The sequence below is a fragment of the Lepisma saccharinum genome, chromosome 14, assembly GCF_977018435.1.
Source record: "Lepisma saccharinum chromosome 14, izLepSacc3.1, whole genome shotgun sequence".
Taxonomy (NCBI): Eukaryota; Metazoa; Arthropoda; class Insecta; order Zygentoma; family Lepismatidae; genus Lepisma; species Lepisma saccharinum.
Genome location: NC_139242.1, coordinates 33,444,039 through 33,461,793, shown reverse-complemented (window position 1 = coordinate 33,461,793; position 17,755 = coordinate 33,444,039). Strand labels below are relative to the sequence as shown.

The window sequence follows — 17,755 nt, the reverse complement described above, 5'->3', positions numbered from 1 at the left end:
ATAGGAGCTGCTGGAAACACTGCAGTATATTCATACATGATCATATGTATATTTACCTATATTTCTTAGTGCAGAAAGTATTCGCATGAAAAATCTGCAGGTATAGCATACTTTTGCATACGAGCAAAATAAAAAAAAAATATCCTTAGTAAAGTTACAAATACTTTATATCAACTGTGATTTGTATCCTTTAATTCAATAATGGTACAATTAAATGAAAAAAACTCATGGTGTGTAGACCAACATTCGTAAATAAATAGCAATTTTATATTTTAAAAATACATTTTAATAATGTCCAGGGTATACAGCAAGGGGCAAAGCATTATTTTTTTGGTAGGGCAGAAGGAAGAAAGTACAAACAAAACTTCCATCTTTTTATACCATCATTAGTATTTTCTAAGTATATCATCTTTATTGTTAAACAAGGAAAACATGGTAATCAAATCATTAAATTGAAAAGTGTACTAAAAAGCAGAAGAGAGTATAAAAAAAAGCTTGCAAGAGTTAGGTTTACATTATTGTGGAATATGCAAAAATATAAAACTTTTTAGGCACCAATTTCTGTTTAAAAAATATCAGAAAAAATGGAATGAAAACGATACAAAATTTATAAATATATTTATGTAACAATTTACAAGCAGAAATTAAAATTTCATTATTCCTCTAGAGTTCAGCACACTCGTAATCACATTGGCCACGTTGTGTGGTGAATATTTATTTTGACTGTAGACACTAATTAATGCAACTGGTTAACACTATTTTACAAAACACTTGTCATTATTTTACTGCATTCTGAATATCCTCCCGCTTATGAGTACCATCACAAAAAGGGCGATTGCTAGTCTGTTTGCAATTGCAAAACCAATATTCTTTGTTCTCTGTGGCCAAAAATTTCACTGGTCTTAACTTAATTTTCAGCTCACGGCGTGTATGGGTTCCATCACAAAAAGGCTGCAAGAGAAACATCATTCCATAATTTTCAAAAAATTACTGGATGTGAATGCAAGAAACAGAAGAAGAAAAAAAGGTTAATTTAGTTTACTTGAAATTACGTTCATGTAACATACATGATGCCTATTATGAAAATACACAATTCAGAGAAGGAAGCACATGCAAAGAAGTTTCATATTGGTTTTCATATACATTCCAAGCACTGAAAAGTAGAGCAGATCTCAACCTAACAACACAAAATATGCTTTAAAAAGAAAAACACCATGACAGTATTTCCTAACCCCAGGACGATTTGTGAAATCTCTCGGAATCATCAGCACGAGAAGACAATGGCTACAAGGGAATATATAAAGTCAAAGAGATTACTTAACTGATCAAAATGAGAAAAACTGACTAATCACTGAACAATTTAATTACAACCTAACGATACATTATCCTTTTTAAAGAAACACTGTGGTGTCATTAAGAAATACCAGGTGATCCGTTTGGGTATGGATAAAATAAAATGGATGCAACATTTTTTTGTCAAATATAATTACCTGAAATATTGTATTCAAAAGACTGAAAGGTGGGAGTTTTTATTTTTATACACTACTAACAGTTTTCAGTTTTCTACATGGCCTCCATTGCGGTGATTCAATTCATTCCACGTCTGGTTTAACATCTCTGGGTGAGAGAGGTTAAATCTGAGGAGTTGGGAGGCCAAGCAATTGGTCCGCCACGACCAAACCAAGGACGATTGAAATGTTGGTCAAGAAAAATCATGAACCATGTGTGTCCAGCGAGGGAGTGCACCATCTAATTGAAACACAACTCAACATATTGGCTCAGTGCACATTGAATTCTCTTTTATTGTTAGGCGGAATCAGTTCAAACTTCATTGTTGCCAACACACTACAGCAAAACTCCCATGCTTCACGCACGAAAATTTTCCTACTATCACATTTACGTTTCTATTAATGTTTTATTTTATCCATACCCAAATGGATCACCCTGTATATTAGCTGGTCTCTAAATTGAACACAAAACAAATGTTTTTATTAAGATAAAAATCCGTTTCAATTATTGTACAAAATGTTATGGTAAAAAATATTCCCTTTTCAAACAATAATTATGAGAACAATGCAAGGAGTTTACATTTTTGTAAAAAGAAAAAAAAAGTTTCATACATTTCTTGTTAGTTTGGTGCACTGCATCAGCATGTATTTTTCTCTTCTTCCTTTCTACACTCCTCATTGTCATGACAACTCAATGTGGCAGCGATTGGGTTCCAAAACTGGAGGGGGGGACAGTTTTATTTTCCTCATAAATAAGGTTTAGCATAGTGTGGGGGCAATCGCCCCCCCCCCCCCCCCCCCCCATCGCTGCCACTGTATGCTATTATCTGCAGTCATAAAGACTGACTGCAGAAACAAGTCAAAAGCTTGGAACCAATTTTGATGACTTCTTATCATGCTGTTTGCATTGTGTATTTTTTTTCAAACAAAATAATGACATTTTCCTCAGCAGTCTCTTATGTTCACAGAGAAGTCATATTGTATTTTCCACAATGCAGTACCAAAAAAGAAAAAAATCAAATTGCAGTCATGAAAACTAAAAATACTGACTTTTACTGATCATTTTCCACCCCTGAAATATGAATTAGCATGTAAAATGTAAGAGGCTGTTTGGTCTACTGTAACCCTAACATCCATCTACAATTATATGAAGCATGAAAGTGACTGAAATGATTACCTGTGTATGACTTTGGCCACAAGAACACCAATTATATGTTTTATCTTTCTTACATTGATATTTGAATGGTTTCTTGTCATATATCTTCCCGATATCTGCTTGAAATGTAGCACTATTCACTTCCTTAAGTGGATTTCTAGGAAGAGATTCTGGGTCAATACCAGTCCTTTTCGCATAGCATCTAACCTGGAAAGTATAGGCATAGTGTATTAAGTACAACATCAACAAAAGTACTGAATGAGTAAATAAGATTATGTATTCTGGGGGAAGCATTTCTACCACTAAATTAAGTAGGTACCCTGACCCTCTGTACCCCATCGAGAAAATGAAATACTTTGCATGGCTAATGAAGATTATGTTGTTTATGAATGTTTTCAAGTTTTTTTAGATCCTGCAGATGTATTATTGTGAAATAAAGTACGTTTGTTTTCTTAGCGTGTTACCTTACTGTGAAGGAGAACAGTCCGAAGGCTTCACGCAAGTGAATATAGCACCCAACATGACATTCCACAACACCAGCTATAATTTTATGTCACTAGGTTAGGATAGGGACTTTTGACATTCTTTTGCTATTTGAGTGTGCATACAAACTGTTTTTACTAATAAAAAGCAGCTAACTACTTTCACTTACACGGGCCATACTTTTGGACCAAATATCTCAGTTATTTGTGTTTTCCGTGCATTGGAACCAATTTTATATTACGTAAAACATCATAATCTGTAGATTAATAAAAAAATCAACATACTCCTTTTCAGGAATGTCTGGAGTAAGAGAACACGAACGAGTCCTGGGAGCACATTGCAGGTGTGCACCTCGTCCAATGAATGTGCGGGAGGGGGCGACTCGAATCATTTTTGGTCGTTATACCGTGTAACACTTCGTTGCTTTCATCCTGCACCCTTCCCCACCTAGTCTGGCCCCACCCACATGCTTTCCGGAAAAGGTGTTCAATTCTCGAGGGAGTATAGTGGGTTAATGGCCCCAAAATTTTCTGCAATGTCCTTTTGGAATTACATTTTTAACATAAAAATGTGCAAAAATGCGAGTAAATCAAGTGAACAGATAGGTCATGGTTCCGAATGTTTCATGATTTTCACAAACAAGAGTATTAGTAAGTGTTTGAGAATACTGGAAACAAGTGTGGAGGTAAGCTTGAAGTTTGGAGAAACTAATTAGGAGAGTTAAAAGCAAAGCTTCACCAAGTATTATTTACCAGAGAAATTATGATTTGAAAAGTGGGCTTCTGTGCTTCCCAGAAAACAGCCGTTCTTGATTTACATTCATCTCACACACGGACTACTGGTGGATTTTAATGTGGGTTGAAGGGATTTTTGTGCTTGAAAGCATTAGTGATATTGCTTTAATGCTATGAACTCCACACCTGACCCACTTAGCTTAATAACGAAAACATTTAGGAACATTTTAGTATGGCTTGGATGGACCTTTACTCAATGCCAGTGAAGCCTTTTTCAAAACTTCCCATCCTTTTGTAAAACTGTTATGATACTCTAAACTCTTAACGATTTTTTTGAAAATATTACATTAGGAACTGCTTTGGAATACAGGCAGTTCAAAGCTTGGAGAAACTAATTACACACCTTCACTAAGCAATATTCAAATTTTTATTTGAAAAGTAGCTTTCATAAGCACCCGCGCATTAAAGAGAGCAGACAATCCTAGTTTACAGTAGTCTCAGACACGCAGTGAGAAGGTGACAATTTTTGTGTCATCTATAAAGATTATGTTCCATACAAAGGATTTCTGTTGTTTCTAGATTACGGTAATGTATTATAGTGGAGTAATGAGAGTTTTTTCATGGTACAATTTATGATGTCATTTTCATTGTTGCCATCTCCCTGTGGTATGAACTAAGTCTGTGGCATTCCTTTTGTAGTGTTTGTACAGAAAGATATTGGTTTTGAAAGTTATGGCTTGACGGAAGAATGGGAAATGGAAGTGAACAGAATTTGACATGTTGTTACTTTGTTTGTTGGTTGGTTGATTTGGTATTTTAAGTCCACTTTATGTACATCAAGGCTAATTGGGACTGGATCTATAGTTTAAAGTGGGATCCGAACCACTATGTGCCTCCACCCGGTATTGAACCTGGGACCCCTTGATTGCAAGGTGACGACAATACCATTGCACCATCGGGGAGGCATTACTTTGTATTTTGTAACTTGGAGCCGTATTGGAAATATCGGACATTGAAGGTTGGCAATCCTAGTGTTTCGTCAGGGAGCACGAGATTTACTGCAGATGATGTTTCGGTTCATGTCACATGGTACTTGGTATTTGTTTGGAAGATGGGCAAGTGTCTTTAGGCTGAAAGATACCCTGTGCAGGTTAGTGTTTGTAGGATGTGATTTGTCTGACATGTGGCACATTTCACCCATGCAACCACATAGCACAAAGTGCATTTTTTCAAGGTTAGTACTATGAAAAATTATATATTTATGTTCATGTTGGAAATAGCTATTAGGTTAGGAGGGTTAGGTTTGGTGGCGATAGTAATTTGATGTTGTTTTGGTAGTAGCCTACTGTGAAAAATTATATTTTCTTGTTCATATTGAAATTGACTGTTAGATTAGGAGTGTTTCTCTTCCTGCTGTTTGGGAAATTTTACGGGGAAAAGGAGTGAAAGTAGCCCGGAATAGGAGTTTGTTTTCCTTACGTGGGCGATACTTTGGGATCAAATATCTGCGTTGTTTTTGTGTTTTCCTAATGCTGGAACCACTTTTATACTATGTAACACACACATCAATTAAGAAAAAATTGACATAATTCTCGAGGGATACAGCTCTGATCGATTTGCATGTAAGGCTCGAATGGATCAGATATTACATGATATAGTGTTGGAATCATTTATTGGAATTAATTTAATGCTAAGAGCCCTAAACCTGACCCACCTAACCTAACAACAAAAGCATTTCGCGAACGTGAAATGGCTGCTGGAATGAAATACGCACATAGGAGTACACCGAAGGGAAAAAAATAATTCTCCTAAAACACACAGTAAATAACCACTACCACAGGCACAAATATAAATCGAAACATGTAAAAAAAAAAAAAAATGCATATCATTATTAGTTCAGAATTAAACAATCTAAATCTTGGCTGACATAAGTATTATGTTGCCCACTTTTTGTTGTAGAGGGTACTACTTCTGTATAGTGGAAACACCTAGAAATCATTTCTTTCGCACTTTTTTACATTGCTAATGTACAATTCTACATTGCAGAACATTTCTTTAGGTGTAATAATGAATTTATAACGAAAATAATGTATATTTTTTAAATTTACGAGTACTCACTGTTCTTCCTTTTTCCGGTTCTGTAACACACAATGTGGCGATAGCGTATTGGTTCATTGCACATTGTGGCAGTGTTTTGTCGATTTGGAGTGTGTATGCAGTGTTTCCAACCTTCTACACCGAAAAATACCTAATTTTGTGGCTGGATTTGAAATTATGCTAATGGCTGAGTCTACTGCCACGCACGTGTCAGCAGTAAGAATAAGCGTCAAATTTGCTCCTGCCACGTAATTCATCTGTTAAAAGGATGTTACAAATCTTAAGAACAGATGAAGACGAGAAAAATACAAGTTTATAATTAGTGGGAATGAATGTACAGGTAATTCAGAACCTTTTTCTTTAGAAAGCATTTAGCGATATTATTTTAATGGGTACCAGTTTCATAGATCGGAGACACTTAAAATCGGATATTTTGTCTTTTGCATGGTTCGTACTTACCAATTGTGTATTGCGGAACATAGTTCAAGGTGCCATTATGCTTTTTACACAAAAACAAACACTTTTCCTACTAAAACAACGCATTTTTCTAAGTGCTACAGAATGAACGTAACAGTGCGATATTGCTTAGTTTGCGAATGATATAGCTTCTTTTGTTTTCGAATATCAGTGTTTCCAACCTTCCTCACTGAAAAATACCTACTATCGTGTTTGTCACATGCACATTATGCACGGGTAGCTGACGGATAGCCCCACAAACCATTCCAATAAGGTTCGGTTAGGTTTGGTTAGCCAAGCATAGTTTAAAAAAAAGGGGTTGGAAACACAGACATGATTTCCCGGTCAAATAGATACCACGATGAAAGAAAATACCTTGACTAACGTTGGAAACCTTAGAGAAACTCATTTCCGTAAGAAGTTTCTTCTGTAAAAATGAAGAAATCTGACTCCGATGTATGAAACTGTTACCTTTTCATGCTAACGGAACCTAACCTAACTACAAGAGCATTTAGGTTTATTATTAGAAGAATGCTAAGGGACCTAATCTTAAAACATTTATGTGAAAGTAATCGCTAACACTTCACAGTGTATGTGTTACAGACGTAATTGCATACATAGCATGATGAAATCACGATAAAACAAAGACCGAGTTTGCTGCCACGTGCATCTCTCTTGAGGTTCTAGCAGAAAAAGAACGTGGCAGCAGACACTACCTATGCTAATACCTCGTTAGTCTCACAAACCATTGGTGTTAGCCCCACAAACCATTTACATTAGCCCCACAAACCATTGACATTAGCCCAACAAACCATTGGCCTTAGCCCCACAAACCATTTCCGGTAAGGTTAGGTTCGGTTCGGTTAGGCAAGCATAATTTGAATTTTTGAAAAATAAAAAATCTCGCAACAAAAAGCCGTGTTTGGGTGTCAGTAAGATATTTTGGTAAATGTCAGTTATATCGGAGACACTTTTCTTCAAATTTACAGGAGAAACTACTTACGGAAATGAGTTTCTGTAGCATTTATCAAACTTCGTGGAGATATTTTGTCACTATGGAATGCTGCACAACAGAAAATAAGCACTCTTGATGTAATAAAGTAGCCTTTTGTGCGAAGCGACAACATTATGCTGTTGTTTCCATTATGAACCTGCAGATGGCGCAAGTGTCGAAAGTCACGTGGTCTCGCAAGAGGAAGAAGTGTTTTTTTACCAGAATTTTTTTATTTTTATTTCTGTAAGTATGCTTACCTAACCCAACCTAACCTTGCCAGAAATGGTTTTTGGGGGTAACGTGAATGGTTTTTGGGACTATCCGTCAATGATTTTATCGTGAATGGTTTTTGGGGCTATCGGGAATGGTTTTTGGAGCTATCCGTCAATGGTTTGTGATGACATAATGAACGCGAAAGTAGGTATTTTTCAGTTAAGAAGATTGCAACACTGCATGCCCACTCCAAATCGACAAAACACAAGCACGACGCATGATGATCCACAGCTGTGCGCGAAATATTCTATGTTCCGCAACGGAAGAAAGGACGCAAAAGAATTACTCGTAATGTGAAAAATCGAAGTTATTTTCGTGTAAAAAGCATAATGGCACCTTGAAATAGGTTCCGCAATACACAATTGGTAACTACGAACCATTTGAAACTGAAAATATGCATTAGAAATGTGTCTCCCATATAACAGACATTTACCGAAATTTTTATAGAAAAAAAAAAGATTTCATGCTAAAAAATATTACACGGCAAAAGAAAACACATTGTGGAACTTCAACGATGATACAGAAAGTGATTTCCGCAAGTAGTTTCTTCTGTAAAAATGAAGAAATCCGTTTCCACTATACGGAAGTGTTACCGAAAACTGTACCACGAATAAAATAAGATACCCTTGATCCTCTGTACTCCCTGGAGAGTGAAATATTTTGCATGGTTATGAAGATTATGTTGTTTATGATCGTTTTCAGTTGATTTTAGCTGGCGGAAATGTGTTATTGTGAAGTACGAACAGCCCAAACGCTTCGCGCAAGTGAATATAGCAACCAAAACGACTTTCCACAACAGCAGCTATAATTTTTCGTGGTTAGGTTATGATTGCTAGGTTTGGTACTGATAGTTATTTTCGACGTGTTCTTTCGCTATTTTAGTGTGCATACGTAGTTTTTACTAACAAAAAGCGGCGAAAGCACTCCGAAATCGTAAGTTTTAACTTACGTGGGCCATACTTTGGGATCAAATATCTCCGTTCTTTTTCCTAACTCTGGAACCACGTTTATATTAGGTAAAACATTGAAATCTGTCGATTAAAAAAAAATCGACGTAATTCTCGAGGGAGTACAGTGGGTCAACGGCCACTAAAATAAAATAAGCGTACCGAGACACAACATGAACATGAGTTTAAGAATAATTATACTTACTGCATAGAAACTGTTGGGCTTCAAATCATTTTTGGCAATCCTTGGTATCTGTATAGATCTAACTACTAACCGATAAGTTAGACGTGGTAAAAGCAATACGTCTGTATTCATGATAAAATTCCAGAATTTCACCTAGGCCAGGAGCACATATAAATACTACAATTACGGCTCTTGATGTTCAGTTGTTTGCTTGGGACTTCTTCATCTTCTTTTTCTGACTCTATCAACTGTTATTCGATTTTAGTCAGCTTTCTGAGTTTTTTGCAAAATATATGGTAGTGTCCAGGCACGTATCCAGGAATTCCTTTCGGGGGGGGCTCAACACCAGTTTTTAAGGGGTATAGTAAGAACCTCACAATTGTATATTTTAGACCAGTGGTGGCAATTGGGTTCCAAAACGGAGGGGGGGGGGGGGTGGCGGAGGGCGGTTCAAGGAAAGTTTACTTTTTCTTGGTAGACAAGGCTTAAGGCTCGGCTGGACCTTTGGCATGCAAATAGGCGAATTGTTTCAAATTTTCCTCTCCATTCGAAAAACTTCTTGGATATTTCAAAATATGAAACATTACATCAGCTTAGAATTCTTTCTAGAGCATTGACGTGAAATTTCGTGTAGTTTTCTTTCACTGTTGTCTAGATATTATCAATAGTTTAATAGACTTATGTAATCACAAAACTATTAATAATATCTAGACAACAGTGAAAGAAAACTACACGAAATTTCACGTCAATGCTCTAGAAGGAATTCTAAGCTGATGTAATGTTTCATATTTTGAAATATCCAAGAAGTTTTTCGAATGGAGAGGAAAATTTGAAAAAAATCGCCCATTTACATGCCAAAGGTCCAGCCGAGCCTTAAGAGGCCATAATGTTGAGGCAAAAAAATGGAGAGCAACTATCCCTTAAATCGTCGCCACTGTAAGGCTGCCATTTTAATCAGAACGTGAAATCGGAAATTTTTTTACCACTCGACTCCTCTGTTTCCATGCATTAACATTGTGTGCCGGAACCATCTCAGTATGTGTGTTTGTTCATTTCTTCTCATCAGGCATAGAAACATCTATGGTGTCTTTGCGTGTTTTTACAAAGCTGTTACACATGCACGGGATGGACAATCCACTCGACAACGCGAGATTCAAATTGTGGGCTGCGAACTGGGCGCAGACAGTTCTCGAATATTTCTCTCTGGCTCGAGCCTGAACACCATTAACGTGTCTTGTCCTCCCATGTTTGCAGCTCTTATAAAAGTCGAAACCCACCAAATTGTTCATATTCAGGCCTTAGCACTCACAAGTGTTCAAAAATGCCTGTCACAGCTTCCGCTGTCTTGTCATATATCGGCACGAAACAAAGGCAATCTTCTCGAATACGACTGGATCACGAAACAATTAATGCACAGTGAAAACCCTTCCGTTCCCAACACATCTAATATTTCGTCTCCCAGTATGATCAAATGCTTACTCATTTATCTCCAGTGACGTGCCCAAGGGAGGGTTGGTGAGGTCATAACCCCATTTGACCCAGTATTCCTTTTTTTTAAAAAAAAAAACATAAAAGAAGAACGTCAAAGACAGGAAAAATTGACAAAATCAGGACTGACCACCAAAAATAGTAGGTATGCGTAACCCCTCTCCCTTCCGAAAATCTTGGGAACGCCACTCTTTATCTCGGACACATTTTTTTTAAAATCGACTCACCAGAAGTTTTTATCATTCCGTATTGGAGATTAAATTAAGATGCGTTCTTCCTGCAGGTTTGGATATGATCCTTTAGGGTGCTGTCGTCTGCCTGCCTTCACACCTAACCTTAACAAGACCCTAATTTTCCATCCTTGTGACTTGGATTTTCAAGACTTAGGAAGGTTTCAGACCGAAGGACACGCGATACATGTCGATTGGAATGGGCCAATCAACAGCAACGTTTCACATCGTAGCGACACAAAAGGCCGCACAAACCTAATTTCGACTTGTGAAATCCTCAGGCAACACGGTTTAAAATCTCCCTTATTAGGCCACTATCATTGTCACCTCGAAGTAGTAACTCTTGTTGACCACAAGAAAAAAATTCTTCTCAACCGGTGGGAATGTTCCTCAGTTTTCTTCTCTCTCCTATATTTTCTGTGCTTGTTCACTATACAGGCAACACCTTACGATTTGATATACACAGGACAGGTACTATGTAGACATTTTAACGAAAAATCGGTTGAAGTCAAGGATGGCTAGGTGGCTCAGTTGGTAGAGCCCTGATTCGGGTTCTGGTAGAGCCTGCAATTTCCGCCTAAAATGTCTACATATGCAACATCTTCTTGCTTTCTCTTCTCGACGTTCATAAAATTTTCGGCTGTGTCTTAATGGTAGTTAAGTGTTTGAATGTGTTTCGAACCCAGTAAGCTTAAACAAATTATTTTTTTATACTATGAAATTCTCGGACTGCATATACGAAATTTAGTTCTGGCAAAACTAAATCATCACTCAAAACTTTGATTTTCAGTTGATCTATGAAGCTTATTTCTGTTTTAATAAACCACTCCAATATCCGGTACTGCTGAAATATTCACGAGAGAGAAAGAAAGAAAGAGAGAGAGAGAGAGAGAGAGAGAGAGAGAGAGAGAGAGAGAGAGATCTTCGGGCCTCGACCCGAACTAGCACTACACTGAGGTCCCGGATGTTCTGCTGTTGTCAATGTCTTAATTTTCGAATCACTATATCTTATAAAGCAACCAGAGGACGCTGACTGATCACTAATCGACTGTATGAATTGTCACACTTACCTCTGAAACCGATTCTTTGTACAGATCAACCGAAAAATTGAATCCGCGTATTTATATCCTCATTATATTCTAGAACGTTCCGCAGATAAAACGATTCGTTAATATTGCCAGTAGTTGATTCCTTCTCTCATTCAAGAACGTGCCCTCTCCCGCCTTCCAGAGATTAGAAATTACAACGAATCGCCCTACGTGTGGCGCTACCTTTCTTGTGCAGCTTCCAAAAGCTGACAAGTCTCTACATAGTGCTCAAGTGCGCTGCGACAACACCGAAGGCGCAAGAAAAGCTTACGTGCAATATTATCAACAACAGGGTTATAGAACATTCTCCGTCTTGTCTGGATAATTGTCTATCTCCTTAAATCATCGTCACATTATTCCAAAAGCCAAAAACCTAATTTTATCTAGTGTAAAATAAAAAAAATATGGGGGGGGGGCTCGAGCCACCTCAACCACACCTTGGATACGTGTTATTAACAATTACAGGGTTATAGAACATTCTCCGTCTTGTCTCGATAATTATTTCTCCCAAATTATCATCACATTATTCAAGAAGAAAAAATCCTAGTTTTATCTAGTGTAAACAGAAAAATTTCCTGAAGGGTGGCTCGAGCCCCCTGATTCCCCCATTGGATACGTGCTATTGACAATAATAGGTTTATAGAACACTCTCCGTCTTGTCCCGATAATTATTTCTCTCAGATTTATAAATTTATTATCTTCACATTATTCAAGACGCCAAAAATCTAATTTTATCTAGTGTAAATTGAAAAATTTCCTGAGAGGGAGGGGGGGTAAAGCCACCTCATCCCCACCTTGGATACGTGCTATTAACAATAACAGGGGTATACAACATTCTCCGCCTTGCCTTGATAATTATTTTCACATTATTCAAGAAGCCAAAACCTAATTTTATCTAACGTTAACTGAAAAATTTCCTGGGGAGAGGTCGAGCCCCCTGTGCCCCATCTTGGATACGTGCTATTATCAATAACAGGGTTACGGAACATTCTCCGTCTTGCTTCGATAATTATTTCTCTCCTTAAATTATTGTCACATTATTTTATTTCACACCACAATAAACAAAAATAACTCATTTTATCTACTGTAAACCTAAAACTTTCGGGGGGGGGGCTCGAGCCCCCTAAGCCCCCCTCTGGATACATGCCGTGTAGTGTCTGCTGCCACGTTCTTTTTCTGCTTGAACCTCAAAAGAGATGCGCGTGGCAGCAAACTCGGTCTTTGTTTTATCGTGATTTCATCATGCTATGTATGCAATTACGTCTGTAACACATACTGTGAAGTTGTAGCGATTACTTTCACATAAATGTTTTGATATCATCCTTTTAGCAGATGAATTACGTGGCAGGAGCAAATTTGACGCTTATCTTACTGCTGATACGTGCGTGGCCACAGACTCGGCTAAAATATATTTAGTTCACTATGCACTTATTTTTCACAAGAAAGAAAAAAATCATATATATACTGTTTGTTAGATCGTCATTACTACTTTCGTATAGGTGAAACACTTAGAAATATTTTATTTCGCACTTTTTTACATTGCTAACGTACTATTCTGCATTGCGGAACATTTCTTTAGGTGTAATAATGAATTTCTAACGAAAATAATGTATATTTCTTACATTTCCGAGTACTTACTGTTCTTCGTTATTTCGATTCTGTAACACACAATATGGCGATAGCGTACTGGTTCATCACGCGTTGTGCCAGTGTTTTGTCGATTTGGAGTGTGTATGCAGTGTTGCAACCTTGTTCACCGAAAAATTCCTAATTTCGTGCCAGGATTTGAAATTATGCTAATACCTCGCAAACCATTGACGCTAGCCCCACAAACCATCGACGTTAGCCCCACAAACCATTTCCTGTAAGGTTAGGTTAGGCAAACATAGTTCTTAAAAAATTAAAATACTCGACACGTCATGTTATAGTGAAAACACGGCAAGGTTTTAAACACTTATTGGGAGTTACGTCATGTAACGCACGGAACATTGTGCTCACGTGCAGAAAGCAAATGGCGGCAGCAGCAATAACGTGGCGGAGATATATTTTCGCATATAAACACATGATTTCGCATTAATATGGATCAAAACTACATTCCCGAACTTCAACAACGCTAAAGAAAATTATTTGCGTAAGTACTTTCTTATGTAAAAAGGAAGAAATCCAATTCCGGTATACGAAAGTGTTACCAGATCGTCAAATTACATCTTCTTGCATATCCATAAAGAAGCCATATAATGGGAGGAATGGGATCCGTGAGCAGGGCAATTAGAGATGTACGGAATGGAACTCCATGTCGACGCAAACCATTATGGGCGCTATTCCGGATGTTTACATTTCTGTGCTTACTTGGCGCTGGCGGGGACTGCACTTCCGGTTTTGAAAATAATATCATTGAATTCAATTGTGCAAAGGCAGTGTCTTCGGAAAAGGCGACTATATTTGTGTGGATTTTGGTTTCAACATGAGATAGGGAACAAACAATTGTTCTCGGGTATCTATGCATCGTTTTCAGACAGACCCGATATTGAAAGATCAGTGGATTTAGGCAGTAAAGCGAAAAGATTGGACACAAACACGAGAAAGTAGGCTCTGCAAATATATATAATCATATTATGACGCATTTGCCTTTTGGTTGTTGATAAGTGCTCTCTCCATGGGCGTCGTTGGTCAGTCGACCCCTCCTCTCCCCCCCCCCCCTCTGGAAATTGGCATCCTTTATTTCAATTTGCAAAAAGCAGGAAGTTCGTTACTTTTATTGTTAATAACATAAATAAATTTAACTTTGTTAGTATTCGAACAGAGTAATGAATGTAAAATATGCATTAGATCGAAAAAATACAGAAACCAGGATATTTTTTCATATTCTATTATTTAATTCAAAGAATAAATGGTTCCACAGTTTTCAGAATTCGAGAAATTGTAATTTTAGACAAGGTCACACAATCTAAACTTTGTATTTTTTGTAACTTCTACAGTCCTTTCTTGATCGACACTTGCAAAAGTTAATAACAAAATACAGTAACTGTGCATTTCAGTTTAGTAACTATGAAATGTAAAAGTATTAATGGAAAATAGTTGTGCTGGATATTCACTAATAATAATAATAATAATAATAATATCGTCTTTATTGAGAGGGCGTGTTTCGGCCTCGCGGGCCGTTCTTACAACAAACCCTTTAAAAAAACATATTACAATTGACACTTTCCACTTCTTGAAAATCTTTGTTGCAGTAGAAAGAATAAAAAGAATAAAAATACAAAAAAAATACAAAAAAAAAGAAATTAAAAAAAACATTCCTACTTATAATGTAAACAATTAATGTACTGAAGGTACAGAGTTAAATACCACAATTAAAATACAATTATTACAGCTAAAACTACAACCAATACCTCATTCCCATTCATTACAGAAAAGACAAAGCCAGGCACTATTGTTTGGACAGCAGATGTTTCTTTAGATTTATTTTGTATGTACTCGACTTGTGGATCGAATTGCATGATAATAATAAACAATAATAAAAATTAAATTCGAATAAAATATATTTAATTATGTAGTAATTATTATTATTTCTTTTACTGTTGTTATCGAAGTATTTCAATGTTTATAATTAATGTAAACTTCATTTCAACTTGGAGAAGTCTTTTCAAAAACGAAGCTGATGGTAGATCAACATTGCCTTGGAAATTATTAGTATTGTCCCTTATATCTGCATCCAAAGGATCCAGGGAATTGCCAATTATTTCTAGGTATCTTTGTTTCTCTATATCACTCAAAAATTTCAAGTGATGCATTTTGTTTCCGATCTTTTATAAGAAAATAAGCACAATGACGATATGTATTCCATTTGTTTACATTGGAAAATTCGCCAAACCGGAAGTTCTTTCCCCGCCATCAATAATCGAATTGTCTGATCGTTAATTTTTTGTTTACTCAGGAATAACCCCCATATAATTTGTCTCGTTCTCTGTCGAAATTAGGACATTGTAAAAAAAAAGATGGGTGGCATCTTGACATTGATCTTGATTAACTTCTCCACATGTGCAGGCTTGTTTTGTTGTAATATGTAATCGTGCTAAATGATCATTAGTGCGAATATGACCTGTACGTAGACGTATTATAAAATTAATAACTGATCTTGGAAGATTATATGAGTAGTACCAAGGTTTATTTTGTGAATGATCTGCAAACCATTTATATGTATTGCCCGCGGATTGAAATTGATCTATACACCACTGTTTCCATTTATCTTGAAGTTTATATTTAACTCTTAGGAGTAGATCCGTGTATGGAAGCCTCGCAAGTGAGGTAGATTCCGATGTTCGGGCAGCTTTGGCTGGCATATACGTCCACAAGTTCATTTCCCGTATTTACTTACTTACTACGTAACTAAACTGAACGTTGATATTTCTTCCATTATCATACTGGGTTTGTTGGATTATAAGGATGATAAATAAAGGATGTTTACAAATGTGAGGATATGAGGAACTCAGCAGCATCTGTTATGATAAAAAAAATTGTGTAATTATTATGGATAGCGTATGTGAAAGCTTTATATATTGCGTAACTTTCTGCAGTGAAAATATAAGTATCAGGTGGTAAACGGAATTGTTTGTTTATATTTTGATCTCGAATATCTGCTTGGGATCTCAAATGGTCTCATTTATCGGACAAGACTCCAGCAACTTTCGAGTTTCCGATGACGGAATGTGGGAGATTTATTCGGTGGAATGTGTTGGCTGACCGTGGTGCTGTTGATGCAGAGCACAGAAAAAATATATAACAATTTCTTCTGCTCAGAATTTTGGAATCGATTCTACAAGTTGTAGTCAATGACGTGTTCAAGTTGATTTATCACAGGAAATTTTGTTACTACGTTCAAATTGATCCATAAAGAATGTCATTTCCAAGTTAAGGGAGCACTCACACTGGCCCCTTCGAAGCTTCACATGCCTATCAAAAATTTCCGTAGCTTTACAGGTGATTGTACTGAAATATTATAAAAATCACAGAGAATACTAGTTCTTACTGTGTAAAAACCTTTCAAACAGAACTAACTAGCAGTGACGTGCGGTGTTCAACACTTGGAGTAGCAATCAGTGGCGTGCCCAAGGGAGGTTGGTGTGCGTCATAATCCCCTTACCCCCCTTTAGGGTTCAGTATTTCTAAAAATAGAACGTCAAAGAAAGGAAAATATTGGAAAATGAGGAAGGACTACTGAGAAGGAGTATACATTAATCCCATCCTCTTTCGAAAATCCAAAACATGTTGATTTGACTACTAAGCCAGAGATCCCGGGTTCGAACCCCGACCTGGGCATGGGTGTTATTTGTGTTTGTCCCTTCATCAATTTTATCGTATCATCTTCATGATTAGCCAAAAGTGGAGGAGTGCTACTTAGCGTCGCGGGTACATTTGGTTAATCGCGAAGATGATACAATACAATTAATGAAGAGACAAACACAAATAACACACATGCCGAGGTCTGGGTTCGAACCCGGATGTCTTGGTGTCGTAGCGTGCAGTGATAACCACTCCCCCGCGGTTGGTTGATTTGGTGTTTTGAGTCCATCTTATGTACATAAAAGCTAATCGGGACTGGACCTACAGTTTAAAGTGAGGTCCAAACCACTATGTGCTTCCACCGGGTACCCATCCCGGGCCACTGGCACTCCTCCACGGAGGTCGGCCGACATGAGTGGAAAACTAACTATTCGGATAAGTGGGTATCGGTAAAGCAAACTGTATTTTCCTCAGTGGTAAATTTCAATTGGATTTGAGAAATAACATATTTGCATGTGATTAACTTCTTTTTTTTAAAAAAAAAATAAAAAAAATTGCATTGCTTGATTTCCATAATTTCTCCATCCCACGATCTCGTTGCTGAAGGATCCGGGCTCGAGCCCTGGCCTGTGCATGAGTGTTCGTTTGTAATCACTCTTCATCCGTTTAATTTAATCAACGTTCATCCGTCAGGGCAGAAGTTAGGTAAAGTGATGGAAAAGTAACGCTAAAGAAAGGAAAATGAAAAAAAAATCCTCCCAGTGCATCTGCAGAGCACTGTGAAATCAGGAGTCTAGAGTTCTCTGTTTACGATTGTCCCTCATGACTTCCATA

At 37.1% G+C, this 17,755-nt stretch overlaps 1 protein-coding gene across 1 annotated transcript; it reads right to left on the bottom strand.

Annotated features, from left to right (window-relative positions):
- Window positions 1-304: 304 nt before the first annotated feature.
- On the bottom strand, window positions 305-9,027 carry LOC145998469 (uncharacterized). Its single transcript, XM_083134880.1, has 3 exons — window positions 8,854-9,027; window positions 2,686-2,871; window positions 305-951 (listed from the first exon to the last, which is right to left on the bottom strand). Exons 1-3 carry the CDS (start codon window positions 8,962-8,964, stop codon window positions 778-780), a joined length of 471 nt encoding a protein of 156 aa, XP_082991006.1. The 5' UTR covers window positions 8,965-9,027; the 3' UTR covers window positions 305-777.
- Between the last annotated feature and the right edge of the window lie 8,728 nt (window positions 9,028-17,755).

What these genes read in the sequence shown, in the direction of transcription:
- LOC145998469 (XM_083134880.1), bottom strand. Translation starts at nt 8,964, where the DNA reads ATGAATACAGACGTATTGCTTTTACCACGTCTAACTTATCGGTTAGTA. An exon ending in AGCCCAACAGTTTCTATGCA is followed by an intron (nt 2,872 to 8,853) that starts GTAAGTATAATT and finishes TATACTTTCCAG; the next exon opens with GTTAGATGCTATGCGAAAAG. An exon ending in GTGGCCAAAGTCATACACAG is followed by an intron (nt 952 to 2,685) that starts GTAATCATTTCA and finishes TTTCTCTTGCAG; the next exon opens with CCTTTTTGTGATGGAACCCA.